This window comes from Dromiciops gliroides, chromosome 1, assembly GCF_019393635.1.
Source record: "Dromiciops gliroides isolate mDroGli1 chromosome 1, mDroGli1.pri, whole genome shotgun sequence".
Taxonomy (NCBI): domain Eukaryota; kingdom Metazoa; phylum Chordata; class Mammalia; order Microbiotheria; family Microbiotheriidae; genus Dromiciops; species Dromiciops gliroides.
In genome coordinates this window covers 761,458,459-761,476,358 of record NC_057861.1, presented here as the reverse complement: position 1 = coordinate 761,476,358, position 17,900 = coordinate 761,458,459, and the positions used below count along the sequence as shown (strand labels likewise).

Here is a 17,900-nt window from a genome sequence, read left to right as displayed (position 1 = left end):
AGATAGTGAGATACTTTGTGGCATTCCCTTCACTCAATGAGCATGGGCTCTGCATGGGCACAGTAGTCAGAAAGCCAGAGAACAGTGTGCTTACTTACTCCAGCACTCCCTCCCACACTGCTAAGCTCCGTATATCCAGATGCAATGCTCAAACATAATTGAGTGAAAGCTGACCAGGTGAAAAGACTCAGGAAATAGTGAAAAGGAGCAATAAGGAGGCAACCAGCTGAGCAGCAAGAGACACAGGCAGCTCAGCACCCGACAAAAAAAAGCTCCGCCACGGGGATGCTCTATATAGGTCATGTGCAATATTCTAATGTTCTGGAGCTTGGATGAGAGCCCCAGGGAAGCTATCAGCTATTTAGCATCTCCAGATCGTGCGGTGATGAGACAACACCACCAACCTTACCCAAAGAAGTTCAGCAGCCGTAAGGGGGGGCAAGGGAGGAATGGTGTGATCTGGAGGTGGTGTGAACTGGAGATGGTGTGATCAGAAGATTGTGAGATTTAGGGCTGGTGCGATCTGGAGACCAGGTGACTCCACAACTTCCTTTGAATGAATCATGGCTCCATGTTAACTCTCTAGGGCTGCCTGGAATCCTGCACAGATCAGATCCATTCCCACTAAACCCTGTAAACCGTCCTAAGGGATATTCAAGCCGGAGATCAGTTACTCCATATGATGAATAGCCTGGAGAGCAGACAACACGGAGCTCTAAAGGCAGTGTCTGCGATTCATTCAGTTTAATCCAGCAAACATTTATCATGTATCAGGCACTTTACAAGGCACTCAGAATACAAAGAAAGGCATGCAGGTGGCCCTGCCCTCCAAGAGCTTCCATTCTGAATCAACATGGGCACTGAGAAGTAAATAAATTCAAGGAAGACTGAGGAGGGGGATAGCACTCCTTGGGGAATCATGAAAGCTACCCCACCCCACCTTAAGAAGCAGCATCTGAATGAAGAGAAGAATTTTGAGAGGCAAGAAGAAGCCAGGAGAGAGAGCGTGCCTGTACAAAGGATGAGCTAGGGAAAAGTAAATGGACCAGTATGGGTGGGATGTTGAGTGTATGAAAGGGGGTAATGTGATACCAGACTGGGAAGGGAGATCAAATGGTTTTCAATGTCAATTTGAGGTGTCTATAGTTTACCCTGCAGGTATAGGGCATCACTGAAGGTTTGAGACACTGTCAGAATTCTGCCTTGAGAAGATAATTTGGGCAGTTACGTGGAGGTTAGATCAGAGAGGGGAGAGAGCTGAAGCAGGAGGTCAGTCAGGAAGCTGTTGTCACAGTCCATATGTAATGTGATGGGAGCCTCCAGACTGGTGTGAGGAGACTACCTTGATTCAAGAGTTCAAATCATCACAACTGATTGGGGGTGGGGGGTGCAGAGAGAGGAGGTCAAGTTAAAGATGGCTCTAGGCTCACCAAGTGGTGTGCTTGTAAATCCTAGATCACACCCTCCACAGAGATTGGAAAGCATTTCTCCCTCTGTGGGTGCAAAGAGAGTTGGAATTTCAAAGCAGATGGGCTGTTGTTTGTTCAGTTTGAAGTTGAAGTTTCAGTGATGTCAGTCATGTTTGTACAACAGTCACTTCCTGGTATACATTCCCTCTAACCCTCCCTCCTAACCAAAGCAGTTGAGCAAAACCAACCAATGTGTTCTGTTCCTGTAGTCCCCCGCCTCTATATAGAGAGGAGGAAACCATGGTTCATCATCCATCTTCCTGAACCAGCACTGGTCATAATGATAATTAGTCAGAGGTCAGCTGCCTATTAGTGGTGTTTTCATTTACACTGTTACATTGTTGTACATTGTTTACCTTGTTGTCTACACCATTCTCTGAGTTCTTCCTGCTTTACTCTGCATCAGTTCATTTAAGTCTTCCCATTTTTTTAAATTCTTCATCTTCTTTTCTTCCTGTACAATAGTATTCCATTACATTTGTGCACCACAGAATGTCCAGTTCATACTCCTCCCAATCAATAGGCACCCATTGCCTTCCAGATTTTACTTTCCACAAATAGTGCTGCTAAGTATATATAGGAACTGTCTGTCTCTGACCTTCTTGGGGTATATGACCAATACTGGGAAGGATAAAAAGCAGGAGGGAAGGAAAGTAGGAAGGAGAAAAAGCAGGAAGGAAATAGGGAGAAGGGAAGGAGAAAAAGAAAGGGAGAAAGAGAGAAAAGGAAATATGGAGGATGAAAAGGAGAGGGAGGGAAGGCACACTGGAATGATGTGACTGTATGAGATGAACCTCAGTGGACAGCACTTGGTGCCCTGTGATCAGCCTGCAGTGTTACCTTTGCACCCTTCAGTTCCCCACTGGCTCCTTCCCTATCTGTTCTGGAAGGGAGCATGTGAGCAGAGCAAAGAAGAAGGGACACTGGGATGTGTATTCCTTGGGTGCAGAGCAGGGTGAGAGGGCAGCATGATGTTTGCTCAGCTTGGGTCTCTGCCATGTTGGTGGCCATGGGCAGAGGGCCATCCATGCCATATCCCCCAGATAGGATGAGCCAAGGCAGGAGCCCAGGTTCGTTGATGCCAGGTGTCCAGGTCTCCCAGCCTCAGACCACCGTTTAGAATTTCTCATCGGGTTTCTCTGATTTTGGGGTTAGTGTTATATCCAAAGGGAGGCCAGTGGAGGAACTCATGGTCAAAACTATGAATGGTGATAAGATTGCTTATGATTAAATAAAGAAAAAGAAAATGCTCCCATTCCATTGGGGATGGGGAACACAAAGGGCCAAGACTCCCTGCATCTGTTCAGACTGTAGAATTCTCCTGCCCAGGGGCTCCTCTGCTGGGACCTAGTGAAGCCACAGTACCCATTCCATTAAGTTATTCCAGGCAGCCCCTGAGCAGAGAAGGGAATTGCTTTGCAGGATTTCAGCAGGTCCCAGAATTCTTCCTCCATCTGCATGACCGGGGGCCCAAGGAGATTTTCCCTGGTATTAATGTGAACCTCTAGACCCACCCCCAGACAGCTCTCTTCACCGGTGGCAGCTCCCCAGGCTGCCTGAAGGCCAGACTTAGCCTCGTGGGGCCAGGCCTGTCCAGAGACAGCCATTGCCCCCAAAGAGACCTGACAGACTCCTGTCAGCACTCACCCATTTTGTAATGTCCTGAAGCCTCCCTGCCCTGGCCTAGAGGGTGTGCAGCCCCTCCTCACGATCCTCTTTCTTCTCACAGATCTCAGACCTGGGAGAGGTCCCAGAGGAACTGCCAGGAGTCCTTTCTGATCCAAGCCGGGGGCGCAGCAACAGCGGTGAGTAGAAAAGAGGGAGGGAGTGGGGCTGGTCCCAGCACATCTCAGGAGCGTTTGAGCCACAAGCTCTGGGGCTCCTCTCTTTGTCCCTTTCTGGCACCGAGACCCACTGCATAGGCAGGGTCTCAATAGACCAATTGATTGATCACAGGAAAGATGCTCCCACAGTGCCTGACACAGTGACCCCGGTGATCTGTCCCCCCAATTCTTTGGGTGTAGCTTCTGGATTCCCACCCCGCCCCCACTTCAGAGCCTGCTGATTCTGCCACTCGAAAGATCAACATTCACTCACTGTACTTCGCTACCCTGACTTATTCACTGGTTTCCTTGGAATTGGGCTAAATTGTCAAAGCGTGCTGCCTAGGTCATTCCCAAGGATGGGGGATGAAAAGTGTCAGGTGTGGAGAAGAGCAAACCAGATGATTTGGGTGGACCAGGGCTGGGCCTTGGAGGACAAGGCGTGGAGCAGGGTCCAGTTGATGGGCCAGAGCCCGACTGTTTGCATTTTGTGTGTGATCCTCGGGGCACTAAGGAGCCATGGGGCTTCTTGAGCAGGAGAAAGACATGGCAGACCTGCTCTTTGGACAATCACTGGGCAGCCATGTAGAGGACGGGGGAGAGAGGGGAGAGAGAGGGCAGAGAGGCCAGTGTGCCACTGCAGTAGTCCAGGTAGAGGGGAGAGAGAGGGCAGAGAGGCCAGTGTGCCACTGCAGTAGTCCAGGTAGAAGGGAGAGAGAGGGCAGAGAGGCCAGTGTGCCACTGCAGTAGTCCAGGTAGAGGGGAGAGAGAGGGCAGAGAGGCCAGTGTGCCACTGCAGTAGTCCAGGTAGAAGGGAGAGAGAGGGCAGAGAGGCCAGTGTGCCACTGCAGTAGTCCAGGTAGAGGGGAGAGAGAGGGCAGAGAGGCCAGTGTGCCACTGCAGTAGTCCAGGTAGAGGGGAGAGAGAGGGCAGAGAGGCCAGTGTGCCACTGCAGTAGTCCAGGTAGAGGGGAGAGAGAGGGCAGAGAGGCCAGTGTGCCACTGCAGTAGTCCAGGTAGAGGGGAGAGAGAGGGCAGAGAGGCCAGTGTGCCACTGCAGTAGTCCAGGTAGAGGGGAGAGAGAGGGCAGAGAGGCCAGTGTGCCACTGCAGTAGTCCAGGTAGAGGGGAGAGAGAGGGCAGAGAGGCCAGTGTGCCACTGCAGTAGTCCAGGTAGAGGGGAGAGAGAGGGCAGAGAGGCCAGTGTGCCACTGCAGTAGTCCAGGTAGAGGGGAGAGAGAGGGCAGAGAGGCCAGTGTGCCACTGCAGTAGTCCAGGTAGAGGGGAGAGAGAGGGCAGAGAGGCCAGTGTGCCACTGCAGTAGTCCAGGTAGAGGGGAGAGAGAGGGCAGAGAGGCCAGTGTGCCACTGCAGTAGTCCAGGTAGAGGGGAGAGAGAGGGCAGAGAGGCCAGTGTGCCACTGCAGTAGTCCAGGTAGAGGGGAGAGAGAGGGCAGAGGGGCCAGTGTGCCACTGCAGTAGTCCAGGTAGAGGGGAGAGAGAGGGCAGAGAGGCCAGTGTGCCACCGCAGTAGTCCAGGTAGAGGGGAGGGGGAAGGGGGGTGACTATGCTGCAGCACACACACGATCAGATAAGATCCCTTCCTTCACATTAAGAAACTCAAGAAAATGGCTTAGAGCCCAAACAAAAACAAAGAGAAACGTGACCCTTTCATTCAGAGCCTGGCTTGCCCCCAGGAGCTCGGAGCACAGGCCCCCACATTTGGGAGCAGGAGCCCCGCCGAGGGGCACCTGGAGGCTGGGCAGGAGCAGAGGGGCCTGAGGACTTGCCCCCTGTGCTCTCTCCTCCACAGTGTTTACGTATTCAGAAAACGGCTCCGGCGACATCAGAGAACACTTGAAGACCACAAATGGCCCAGTACTCACCAAAGTAAGGGAAACATGCATTCTTGGGGGACGCCTAGGGGTTATTCTTGGGAGAACAGCAAGATGTTTGAGGGGAGGGTCACAGAAAGGAGACTGGGCACTGTTAAGTGGCACCTCCATCAACCGTCATAGCTGAGTGTTCTCAGGATGGTCGGTGACACAGATGGTGGGAGGGGAGCAGGCCCAAGGACAAAATGGTCACTGAGCCTTTCTGGAAGCCCCTGACCTCTGTTATGCCCATCCCAGCTCAGGAAAGACCATCGGGGAGGGTAGAGATGAGCACCAAGCCCTGCCTCCCTCGATACACTCAGGAAGCCCTCTGCTTGCCTCCACGTTGGGTCCTTTAGGACAGACAGGGTGAACCCAGGAAACGTCATTCCTACAGTGCTAAGGAGGTAGCCACCCCTGGGTAATGTCTGCCTCCGGTGCTGAGAAGCACTTACAGCCTGGCTCCACCAGACCCCTTCAGTTTGAGCAATCAGCAAGCATTGATGAAGCACCTACTATGTGCCAGTCACTCTGCAAGGTACCAGGGACACAGAGTCAAAAGACCAACACGAGCCCTGCCCTCAGGAGAGAAACACCAGGATAGAGAGAATGGGGGCCAGGCCCCAGGCCCTGGCATAAGGGATTCCTAATGAGGACATTACCCCTGCTAAGGCAGGCTGGCACCTTCCAGGCATCTTGTAAAGGAGGGCGATGCAAACTAGATGCAAGGGGATGGGATGGGGTTGGGGTGGGCACAGTGCCAGGAGCCAGGCATGAGGAAGGTAGGGCTCCAACGAAGCTTAAAGGGCACTGGGTGTCCCAAGAGGTAAAGGGGAAGGGGCATGGTCCAAATTGGGGCAACAGCCTGGGCAAGCATTGGGTGTGAGGAGCAGCAAGAGGCCAGACTGGAGACTACTCCCAGGGAAATAAGATGGGAAACCAGAGTCGCATCCAGACTTCAAAGGGCTCTCAATGGCAGGGGTTGGTTGACCCCATTCTCCTGGGGGGTGTAGCTGTTGTCTCCTCGAGGCCAGGGGTCCTGCCTGTGTCACCCCCAGCACTAGGCCTCACGCACAGGCATGGGGTGAGGGCTGGACCCAGGATTTTACTGTCAATGAAACTCCCAGGTGAGGAAAATCCCTCCACTAATGAAGGCCAGCACCTTCCCTAAGACTTAGAGTTATAAAGAGTTGACTAGTCTGGCCACTGAGACATTGAGTGACTTGCCCAGGATTGCATGGGCAGTGTGTAGCAGAGGTATCATTTGAACCCAGAGCTTCCTGGCTTTGAGGCTTTCCCTCTATCCACTGCCCATCTATGATTCTTCTTGTGCATAGGAGACACCCAATAAGTGTTTGATGGAAGGAAGGAAAGAAGGAAGGAAGGAAGGAAGGAAGGAAGGAAGGAAGGAAGGAAGGAAGGAAGGAAGGAAGGAAGGAAGGAAGGAAGGAAGGAAGGAAGAAAGGAAGGAAGGAAGGGATGAGTAAATAGGATGAATGGGTGAATGAACAAAGGAATGAATGAATGAGTGCATGGATGGATGAGTAAATGGTGGGATGAGTGGGTGAGTGAATGAAGTTCCTCAGCCTTGGGTCCTGATATCATATTCCTACCAAATACTAGGCATGAACAACCCAGTCAAGGGTTATTCCCCTGAGAAGACCAGAGCCTCTTCCCTCCCCACTCTCCAACAGATAGTCACCCAACAAACATTAATTGGCTCTCTTGACACCAGCCCCTTCCCGGCCCCTTGGGCTCCCATCATCCTGCCCTTCCAAACAGCTCGCTTCTGGTCATGGAGCCTGGGCACCCTGCCCACTTGTCTAACAAGGCTTGAGATAGGCCTACATGGCAAGTCCCACCTTGACCTACCAGAAATCCATTTTGGGCTCTTGTCCAGTGGTCAAAGAAGAAAGAAATGCACTGATTACTGTGTACTTTGGCCTCTTCCTACCTTCCTGACTCCCTCTCTGAGCCAGCCTTTACCTTTAATGAGTATCTGGGGCAGGAGTCGGATAACAGCCAGACAATGATGGCACATCCCAACGGGTGAGAGTGGAATCCGGCCCAGGTGACAGAGGCAGGCTGAAAGGTAGCCTGTGAGGGGTTTGACACCATCCCACTTGAGGTTGGCCTCCTCAAAGGTCATTCCCCTCTCTCTTCTCTCCCTTCCCTCAGGGGTCTCTGCACAAAGACACCTCACAGACCAGCACCTATGTTGCCTTGTACAAATTTGTCCCCCAGGAGAATGAAGACTTGGAAATGAGGTAAGAAAGACCAGGACCTTCCTGAGAAGAGGGGGAACAACCTCACTAGGTTTCCCCCACAGACCTGGTTGAAAAATAGCTCATTCAGGACTCACATAGATCACTAGCAAGCCCTGATCAAAGCGACCTTGAGCTTGGAAAATGGTGGAGAAAGAGGCTGAAGCCTTTTGCCCTTCAGGAGGGACCCTCCACAGCAGGGACCCCTGGACAGCTTCAGACCCATCAGAGCCCAGAAACCTGGGGGTGGGGTCAGCATTGACCACAGAGCTTGGGGAGGTCGGTGCCCATCAGTGGTGTGCTCATCTATCTGTGGCGAGTGAAAAGCTGTTTTCCTCTTTTCCCATCAAGACTAGAAGGTCTCATGAGAAGGGTTATGGATTTTCCGACCCTGTTTCTGCAGGAAAGGGGTGATTCTTCCAGGCCAGATAGACCCTTTGGGGTTTGTCCCTTCTTCCTCTGAAGATAATGGAAAGTTAATTAGCAATTAAAGCTACTGAAACGCTTTGCTGCTACTGGCTTCTGGGGCAGTGCAGCATGGGAAAATTCACTCCCACGTTGATTAAACTCCAGCATCCTCAGCTATGAGGCGCAGTGTGAAAGATGATGAATAATTCACATACACACACACACACACACACACACACACACACACGTGCCTTGGCCAGGGCTTTCTCTTGGATTCTTGAGATGGAGCAATGTTCATACCATCCTCATTATTCACCCAAATCACCCCCCTCCATTCTCTCCTCCCTCTCTGCCTCTGTGTCTCTTTGTCTCTATCTCCATCTCTCTGTTTCTATCTGTCTCTGTGTGTGTGTCTCTCTCTGTCTCTCTATCTCTGTCTGTCTGTCTCCATCTCTCTGTCTCTGTCTCTGTCTCTCTCCCCTTCCCTCTCTCTCCTTTCTTCTCACCTCCCCCCACACTCCATCTCTTCCCTCTAGTGACTGCCCCTTTTCTCTGTGACGTCCCCCAAGCTTCTCAGAAGGAAAGATACTTGGTTGATGAGGTCATTTGGGGGGTCCCTGAGGTTGTTACCAACCTTTACTCAGTCGCACAAAGAAGAGCTCTCACTGGGGTGGTGAGAGGGGAAATTCAGTAGAGGCTCTCTCCGAAACAAGGGCGATGGTTGCTGTTGGGTAAGGCCAGAAGCAGGACTTCTAGACAAGGCCTCTAGGGACCTATGGCCGAATGACCCTGGAGATGAGCTGTGTGGCCATGTCTGAGCTGAGCTGCTGCTCCAAGGGGTGATGTTAGATGAGGAGGGTCCTGGCCGGGGGAGCTCTTGCCTCCTTCCCCTTTGCACCCCAGCTAAAGCCCAGGACACACTTGTGCGAGGGGGTGAGAATGGGAGAGCTCTGGGGAAGGGAGGGGGCCAGAAGGGAGACCAGCTGAAGGCAGCAGAGACCTCAGCAAGGTCCAGGGTATCCCTGGCACAAGTGTCTGAACATCCCTCACAGGGCTGAGCAGGCACCGGTAGGAGAAAAGCCCCGACCAAAGCCAGGGGCAGCTCACTGGAGAAAGACCCAGCAAAGTCCAGGAGTTTAACTAAAAATTAAGTAAAATTGGGGGAGTGGGGAGGGCAGGCAGGCCTCCCTTCTGGCTCCAGCCTTTAGTCTGCTCACTGCTCCACCCCCCCTCCACCCCCTCCCCAGCAGGGTGATCAAAGCTGCTCTTCCCTTAGTTCTGGGGGTTGTAAGACTCCCCTGATTTTGTATTTGGAGGAGGTTAGTCTAAGCCCAGAGGGGAGACTAATGTACCTGAAAGGGTGTCAAGTCAATCTCTGCCACTGAGTGGCATTGCGTGACCTTGGGCAAGTCACTTTCCCCATTGGACTGCATGGGCTCTGTGGCCTCTTCCAGACCTAAATGGCTGATCTTCAATATGAGGGATTCTGAAAGGCAGGGTCAGGATTGGAACTCAGACCTTTGGGCACCAACTCTAGAGCTACAGCAGATCTTCTGTTACCAGCACCGCCTTGAAGGCATGGGAGCACAATGGCATTTGTTGATGCCATGATCTCATTCCCCCATTTGGGGAGGGAGCAGAGTGGAACCCAATCTGTCCACTAGAGGCAGTGATCGAGCATGAGCACAGGACCTGGAGTCAGGAGCACTAAGTTCAAATCCGCTGCCACCTTGGTGTAGGCCCCATCATCTCATGCCTGCACCACTCCAATAGGCTTTGCTTGGGCTTGCTGCTTCAGGTTTCTCCTCTCTCCAATCTAGCTTTTGCTCAGCTGAAAAGGGGATTTCCCCAAAGTGCAGGACTGACCATATCTCCTCCCTCCTCATTGAACCCCAGTGGCTCCCTATTGCCTCCCCAAGTCAATACAAAATCATCTGTTTGGCCTTCAAAGTCCCTCTCCTGCCCTCCCAGCGGCCTCCCACCTTAGGCCGCTCCATGCACTCTATGATCCAGAGACTCTTACCTGACCCCGAGGCTTCTCCTCACAGACCACATCTCCCATGCCCGCACCTTTGCATTGGCCGGTCCCTATTCCTGAGTGCTCTTCCTCCTCTTCTGTGTGTCTTACTTCCACTGGCTTCCTCCAGGATTCAGCTCGAATCCCACCTTCAGCAGGACGTTCCTGGTCTCCTCCCGCAGCGTTAGTGTGGGCATCTTCCTTCTCTTCTGCATGTAGCTCGAACAGACCTGTGCACGGACACGCATCTCCCATTAGGATGCACACTCTTTGAGAGGTTTGGTTTGGGAATTTTTGCCTTTCTTCATATTCCCATTGCTCAGCACAGGGCCCGAAGACTTGATAAGTGCTCAGTAAAGGCTGTTGACTGATTGCTTGATTAATTGACTCCTGACTCTCAGGCCAGAGCTTGCCTCACTGTCCAACACAGCTTTTTGTCCTTCGGTCCCTGGGAAGGATATGGTGCTTCCGGCACACACACACACACACACACACACACACACACACACATCCCATCTTGTTTTCATCATGAATAATGGCGGTGGGAGCTGTTGGGGCAGATTTAACAGAAGACCTCCTTGAAGTAAATAAGATGAATCCCAAGCATGACATGAGTCCAGTCTTCACTTGGGGCTCTTTCCATTAGCATCAATGGAGATTCTGCCTAGATAGTCATGCCCAAGTATCTGGGAAGTTTCCCTCTGTCTGTCCAGGCTTCTTGGTGCCACATATAGAGGATGTGGAAGATGTGGTTAGAACAGAAGGGTGGGCAAAGAAGGCACGGTACCAGGAATCAGAATGCTAGCTGGTAATGTCCAGGATCTATAGAGAACCTTAAGGTTGCATGCATTATCTCATTTGACCCTCACAACAGCCCTAGGGGAGCTGCAATTATCCCCATCTTACAGATGAGGAAACAGTCTCAGAGTGGCTAAATGACTTGTTGAAGGTCACATGGCTACAGAGTCAGGATTCAAATTCAGGTCTTACTGACTCCAGGCCCAGCATGCCTTGCTGCATCTTTCTGGAAGTTCTCTCCAAGCATGACGGATTATTTAATTACCGGCTCCTGGGGCTCAGGCAGGGATGGGACTCAAGGCACAAGCCTCCGGGTGGGCAACTCCCTCTGAGAATGAAGCCAACACTGTGGCTGCTCACCGACAGCGCAGCTGCTTCATGGGCCTGCCCACCTCTGTTGGACATATCTTGGGCTGCTCCAGAGGCAGCCAGAACAGGACCCCTGAGGGCACCAGCGCATCTGCAACCAGCCGGCCCTGTGCCCACTAGCCACAAAGGAGACAGTGGGGAATGTGTGCTTGAACCTTGCATGTGCGTCCGCCGTCTTGGCGGCTCACCCCAGTGAACATCACAGTAAGCCAGTGTGTCTGTGCCTGCTCCAGGGGAGTGCCCAGAAGTGGAGCCTAAGGACGGGGTCCTCATGGGCCAGCCCCACATTACCAGCCACAGACTGTCTCCTCCCACCCTGTTTCCAACATGATTTTTATGCTGGCTCTTAGACCCAGCCCATCATATCGCCACAGATTCTGGTGGAATCTACAAACAGACCCAGGAAAGAATGAGGCCAGTTAACCGATGGGCAAAGGAGGAAGCTGGAGCTCCCCCTCCCCCTCCCCCTCCCACTGCTAACCCCATTTCCCCTCCCTCTCTCCCTCCCACTGCTACCCCCATTCTCCCTCCTCCTCCCCCTCAGTCTTCTATTGTCTATCCAATGAGTCAGAACTAGGATTTTCAAGGTCAGGGCTATGGCTGCATACCTGCTGGGCAAGATGGGCTCAGGCCCAAGGGTGCTGAGAAAGGAAATGCGCCTGTGGCCAGCCAGCCCACAGGCTCCGAATGTCCCCTTCGACTGGTCAAGAGCTTAGGCACCAGCATCTCTCGATGGACGGGGGTTGATGTGAGGATCTCTGCCCGGGGATTCTTGATGCCTCTGCTAATTTGGCCAACTGGAAGGAAGTGCTGGCCAAGCAAGGCCCTGAGAGTAAAGGTCCAAGCCCAGAGGGAAAGAACACATCCTGTGGTGATTCCCAGGCTTATTGTTTAACCCAGGGGTTCTCCTAAAGCGCCGAGCTGCCCAGCCATCTTTTGGTTATTTTCAGCAGCTCAAAAACGCGGCCATCCCTGGGAGTCCAAAGAGCTGCGCTCTGAGGGCCCAGTGTGCCTGGGTACGGCGGGTCTAGTGCAGCAGCTGACATTAATTAGGAGATCACAGCGGGTGGTCAGGAGCATTGTCTGCCAGTCTGTCACCAGGGCCTTCTTGCTGACAGCAGGCAGGTCCCCTGGAACGCATTCGGGTCCTTGGCCCTCGGCCCGTAGCTCCTGGGTCAAAGGGCCTCTCTCTCTCTCCTTCCAGGCCGGGAGACGTGGTCACTCTCCTCGAGGACTCCAATGAAGACTGGTGGAAGGTGGCGTATTCCCATCCCATTCTTTTGTGAGTCTTTTACCAGATTTTCCCCCAACCTCAAGGGGTGGGCTCATGCTCCTCTTCACCTTCCAGGGGAAAATCCAAGACCGAACTGGGTTTTTTCCCGCCAACTTTGTTCAGCGTGTGCAGCCGGATGAGAAGATTTTCAAGTGTGTCCGGACCTTCATTGGCTGTAGAGAGCAGGGACAGATCACTCTGAAAGAGAGCCAGGTGAGTGACTACAGCACAGACTCACAGAAAAGGAGACCCCATGCTGGCCATTTCTCCAGAAGCTTTAGACCAGACAATGGATAGTGATGGTGGTGATCATGAGAATGACCGGCATTTCTATAGCGGTGAAGGCCTGCAAAGCACTTTACACTCTTTCACTTAATCTTCACAACTGCCCTGGGAAGGAGGTGCTGTTTTTATCGCCATTTTACAGATGAGGAAACTGAGGCAGAGAGAGGGTCATCTGAACACAGATGTCAGCTCAGGTCTATTCTGATCCCAGGTCCAGCTCTCTACCTACTGTGCTATGTCCACAAGAGTGGTCTTACCTTCCATGCAGTCCTTGGGGAGGCTAGACAGTCAGAGGTGAGGAAGGCAGAGCGGGTGTCCTGGGGACGGCATTGGGCGTGAGTCCGGAAAAGCTGGTTGAAAGCCTCTGGGCCAGCTGCTTGTGCCCTCGTGGGGAAGATGATTGGAGGGGTTTGTGCTCTGTGAGCTTCAGCCGCCGTCCTCCTTAGCACTGACGGCCAGGTCCACACTTGGAGAGCTATAGACATAAGCAGTCTATGCAGGCTGCAGCTCGGGTCCACCCAAGGCCAAAGGCAGTGGGCTCGTTGAGTAGCCCGCTCTCATGGTCTTCCTTCCTTTGCCCTTGAAATCTGCAGCCTCCCATCCCATGCTTCCCTCTCAGATCCCCACTGTCCAGCCCCCTCCTTGAGCTCAGCCATGGAGAGCTGGTGTCCATCTGCTTGATAATGCCCATTTCAGGCGATCCGTTCCTTTGCCCACCCACAAGTTACAGATCCAGGGAGACAGTGGTGTCCATGGGAGACTGTGGGAGGGCAGGACCAAACAAAGCAGAGAGGGGGAGCTGGCCATGGTGCTCACGGCCCCAAAGGGCCTTGGGAACCAGCCTCCGTGGGGCTGGACAGGTGCACAGTGGGTCACTATGGCCAGCTCTAAGATGGACTCTTACTTTGGGAGTCAATGGGAACTCCTCATCCCTCTTTCCCCTCTGTTCTCAGGACTGTCTCAGAGCCTGAGGGAAAATGTGGGTGCTTTGGGAAGGGGGGAGTCCATCAGGGACCCTTTTTGTGGCCTTGGGAGCCATCTGCAGGTCCCAGCCCTGGCTCCAACTCTTGAGTTCTAATTGGCCCAACCCCAGGGCCCAGGGCAGCTCCTGCCCTCCAGAGATACCAAGTCATTTCCTACAAGTGGTTTCTATAGAGATGCACATCACAAAATAGCCAGAAGATTCAGGTTTCCCCAAATTGTTCCCCTCATTAAATTGAAATAAGCAACAAGAGCCCTGGGGGGTTGGTTGGTTCTCTCTTTTGTGCAAATGGAACATCCTTTGGACAGCCTCAGTTTTTCTCAGCCATCCCAGCCCTTCATTGAGCTGAAAGTGGTTTGGTGCTAGCCATTGAGTCAAATTCAACACTTGTTAAACACCTGCTCTGTACAAGACAGTGCTAGGTGCTGGGTATCCCAAGGATGAAATGGCCCATTGTCTGCTCTCAGGGGCTTGCCTTCTGCTGGGGGATGACATGTACACAATGAAGTCTAATACACAGATGGGTGTGATGAGACCAAGGTCCCAACGGGGGCTCTGGGCAAACAGAAGGCAGGAGAGCTTGGGTTCCCCTGGAGGGATGAGGGAAGTCTGGAGAACATGGAGGAAGTGAGGCAGGGTGGGCCAGGAAGAGGAGGGGAGCCCTTAAACTGAGAAGCAAGGGGCATGTGCCGGCGTGGGTTGACTGAACATCCGGGGCAGGCCTCAGTACTTCAGCCACTCCCAAGGAAAACCTTTCGTGTGAATAAGCTTCTTGGAGCTCTAACTTAGAGCTGGTCACCCAATTTAGCCCTTTACCTTAGTGTTAAGGGGGAGCGGACTTGCCCAAGGTCATACTGGCGTCAAGAAGAGAGCCAGGCTCTCTGACTTGACCCTTCATCCCCTGGCCTCCATACCCCAAAGGAGCTCACATCTGTGGGAAAACTGAGTTTTTCCTCACTGGGCAGGCCCTGCCCCAATCGAACCACAAATCCTGTCCAAAATGGGCAACACTTTCTCATCCTATTGAAGTACACGTTCAGGAACCAACACAATCCATTGATTTGGAACGAGATGGATCCCCCGAGACCTCATCCCAGGACACGTTTCCTCCCCTTCTCATCCTATTCAGATCTGGAGTGTGGTTCTGCCCCTGCCCCCAGGAAGGGGCCCACCATCATGCCAGGCACCTTTCTGGCAGTCTCTGGACCACAGGCTCATGTAAGCTGCCCAGGGCTGTCCCTGGGCCTCCTTTTCCAGGCCCACATCTCTCTGTGCAGCTTCTGATGCTGCATGGGACTCTCGCCCCCATCCCTCCATGGACCCTGAGGTCTCCTACAGCTCTTCAGAGACTGTGGGGTTCTGGGACTTTTACCATGCAACATCACCAGAAAAAGCCTGATGTTAAGGAGATGGGCCTTTGGCTTGGAATCATATGGAGGTCATTAAAAGCCCCCTGCACTTTCCCCAAGTCAAACACCCCCCTCCTCCTGCTGGCCATGTCTGGGCTCAGCTCTGTCCCCACAGGCCCAGTGTCTGGTCACTGTCCACTCATTAGCAAGTTCACAAATGAGACATTTTCCAATCTGCCACTAATTTGCTTTCAAAGATATATTTTTTAAAAGATTCCAACCACTTAGCAGAAAATTTGCATTTACAAACCTATAATTAAGGGCGATTTTGAGGGAGGACTGTGCTTTAGTGCCCCCCACATACTGCTTGTCCCCGCTGTTGGTCAATGACAAGCACAATCGGTCTCTGTTCTCCCCACAAGAGAGTCGATGGTTCATGGGAGCCACAGATGGCCTGGGATACTAGAAGTTAGGCGAGGTTCCCCAGCAGCCATGAAGGCTAAGAAATGTCCTATTTATAATGTCAAAAGGGCCACTATTCTGGCCAAGAGCCACAGGCAAAGTAGTACAAGGGGAGAAAACACCCAGGCCTTGGAACCCTCTTTCATGCTACAGCGGACGTCCAGGCGCATCCCTGGGAAGATTCCCTCCAATAATCAGGGACCGATACATCCAGGGTTGGCAGGGCCCCTCTTACCTGCTCAGCCCTGCATAGGCCCCGCCCCCTCATTATGAGCAGCTCACCTCCTCCCTCTGTCCGGGGGGGCCTTTCTGCCAATCTGGGAGCAGTCCAGGGCTCCTCTAGGGCATGAGCTCAAGCTGGCCCCTCCTCTAGCAAGCTTCCTCCTGCATCCCATGGAGTGTGCCCTTTCTTGCCCGAAAGTCAGCAGGGGCCAGGGGCCTCATGGGTCCCCCCAAGGGTCACCCTTCACAGTGTGGCACCCCATGATTCCCAGCATCGCCCCAAGAGAACGCAGGGAAGTCAGGGTCTTCCAGAGACTAAGCACTGGCAGAATCAGTGTCTGGAACCTCAGGGTGATTCTCGCTCCCTCGTGCCGTGGTTGACATCTGGCTGGAGCGGCTGTGCGTGTGCAGCTCTGTGTGTGCAGCCGTGCACAGACATGAGCAGCTGTGCAGAGATGTGCGGCTGTGCGTGTGCAGCTCTGTGTGTGCAGCCGTGCACAGACATGTGCAGCACCCCTCTGTAGATGGAGAGGGATGGACTGGAGTAACTCTATATTTCAGTCGTACTCATATGAATTCAGTTCAGTGCACACACCACCCAAAAGGGCGAAGCCACATGCTGTGCTTCTCTCTTCCCTACATATCTTTGCCCATCCCTCCGATCTCATCCCCTGCACCAAATGGTGCCTGGCTGGGGCCACCAATCACAGAGACTTCCTTCCTCCTCCTCCTCTTTGAATTCAGATCTGTGTGACCTCAGAAGAAGGACGGGATGGCTTCATCAAGGTCTGCAGTGGCAGAAAGAAGGGCCTGGTGCCGCTGGACATCCTAGAAAACATCTGATTTCTGTGCCCCACTTTATGCAGTGAAAAGCTTGGCTAGCAATGGCCAACAGCCTCTTCATACGGACACTGTCTGTTCTGATGACCCCCGGGGGACAGTGAGACTGTGAGAGCGCGCACTCATGCACACACGCGCACACACACACACACACACACACACACACACACACACACACACACACCAGGCTGCTGAGAAACAACAAGAATGACAACAAAAGAGAGGATTTGTTGAGGAAATGTAACAGAAAGTAGGGGCAATGCCCCTTCACAGGGAGAACTTGGGGGATGGGGGCAGGAAGTGGTTGGAATTTAAATATGGTTGTCTAATGAAGAAACCCACTAGTACCTGAGGTAACCCTGTGTTACCAGGACCCAGGCAGCTGAACCTGACCTCTGGACCAAGTACAGTCTGATGGTTTTGGTCCAGTTTGACACGAGCTCCAACTTGCTGTCCATAGTATCAGTCCAACATTGTAGCATTTTAAACTGGCCAGCTTAGCTCTTGGGAGCCCACCAAGGGGAGAGACAACTGAGTCTAGAAGCTCATTAGGTTATCTGATTGTCAGGAAATACAGTGGCCTACTGTGGTGTTCTCTCTCTCTCTCTCTCTCTCTCTCTCTCTCTCTCTCCCTCTTTCTGTCTGTCTCTGTCTCTCTGTCTCTGTCTCTCTCTGTCTCTCTGTCTCTGTCTCTGTCTCTCTGTCTCTCTCTCTCTCTCTGTCTCCCCCTCTGTCTCCCCCTCTGTCTCTCTTTCTCCCCACCTCTCCTCTCTCTCCCCCCCTCTCCTCTCTCTCTCCCACTCTCCCCCTCTCTCACTCTTCCCATCCTTTCTCAATGTCTAGTATATTACATGGCTAGGAAGCCCTGTATTTGACACCCATCAGACCCAGAGGAGATACCTGTCCCAGCAGGTCTCTCCCTGCTTCCTTAGTCTACTTTTCCCACAGGTGGAAAGAATTACACAAGACAGATGTGGAGATGCCATGCATCCAGTGGTGGTTGGGTGGAAGGAGCCTTCATTTACTCTCAAAAAGAATCCAGTCTTATTCTTTCTCCTTGGATTCAAAGCCAAGTGGCCTCCCCAGGAGCCATGGGGTGGGGGTCAGGGCATCTGATGAAATCCATTTTCCAGAGAGCCTAGCACTCTGTAGGGTTCCTGATTCTGTCAGATTCAGGGACTGGAGTTAGGAATTAGAAGGAGCCCTCACGTGGGGCTGCCAAACTGAAATCCCTGTTTCCCTAGAACCATCTACTGTAACCTTCCTGCTGGGGAAAGGAGATGCTGCCATCCCTCTTCCCTCTGAGGTCAGAGAGGCCAACAGCCATCCCACGTCTCTTAGGAACAAACCCCCTGGCTCCTCTTCCCTCCCCCAGCCCACTGCAGGCTGGAATTCACAGGGATGCACCATCCCAGGAGGTCTCCCACCTTCAGTCTCCTCCTTGTATTCCAGCTCAGCTTGTAGCATCT

The 17,900-nt window shown here is 52.8% G+C and overlaps 1 protein-coding gene across 1 annotated transcript in view; it reads left to right on the top strand.

The window, feature by feature from the left end:
- Nucleotides 1–17,083, top strand: part of STAC (SH3 and cysteine rich domain) — a 64,888-nt gene extending 47,805 nt beyond the window's left edge. Inside the window, exons 6-11 of the mRNA XM_043977298.1 lie at nucleotides 3,199–3,274; nucleotides 5,102–5,178; nucleotides 7,341–7,429; nucleotides 12,223–12,274; nucleotides 12,367–12,504; nucleotides 16,336–17,083. Coding sequence (XP_043833233.1) covers nucleotides 3,199–3,274; nucleotides 5,102–5,178; nucleotides 7,341–7,429; nucleotides 12,223–12,274; nucleotides 12,367–12,504; nucleotides 16,336–16,434 — 531 coding nt within the window. The 3' untranslated portion in view covers nucleotides 16,435–17,083. The remainder of the gene's footprint in view (nucleotides 1–3,198; nucleotides 3,275–5,101; nucleotides 5,179–7,340; nucleotides 7,430–12,222; nucleotides 12,275–12,366; nucleotides 12,505–16,335) is intronic.
- The last annotated feature ends 817 nt before the right edge of the window (nucleotides 17,084–17,900 follow it).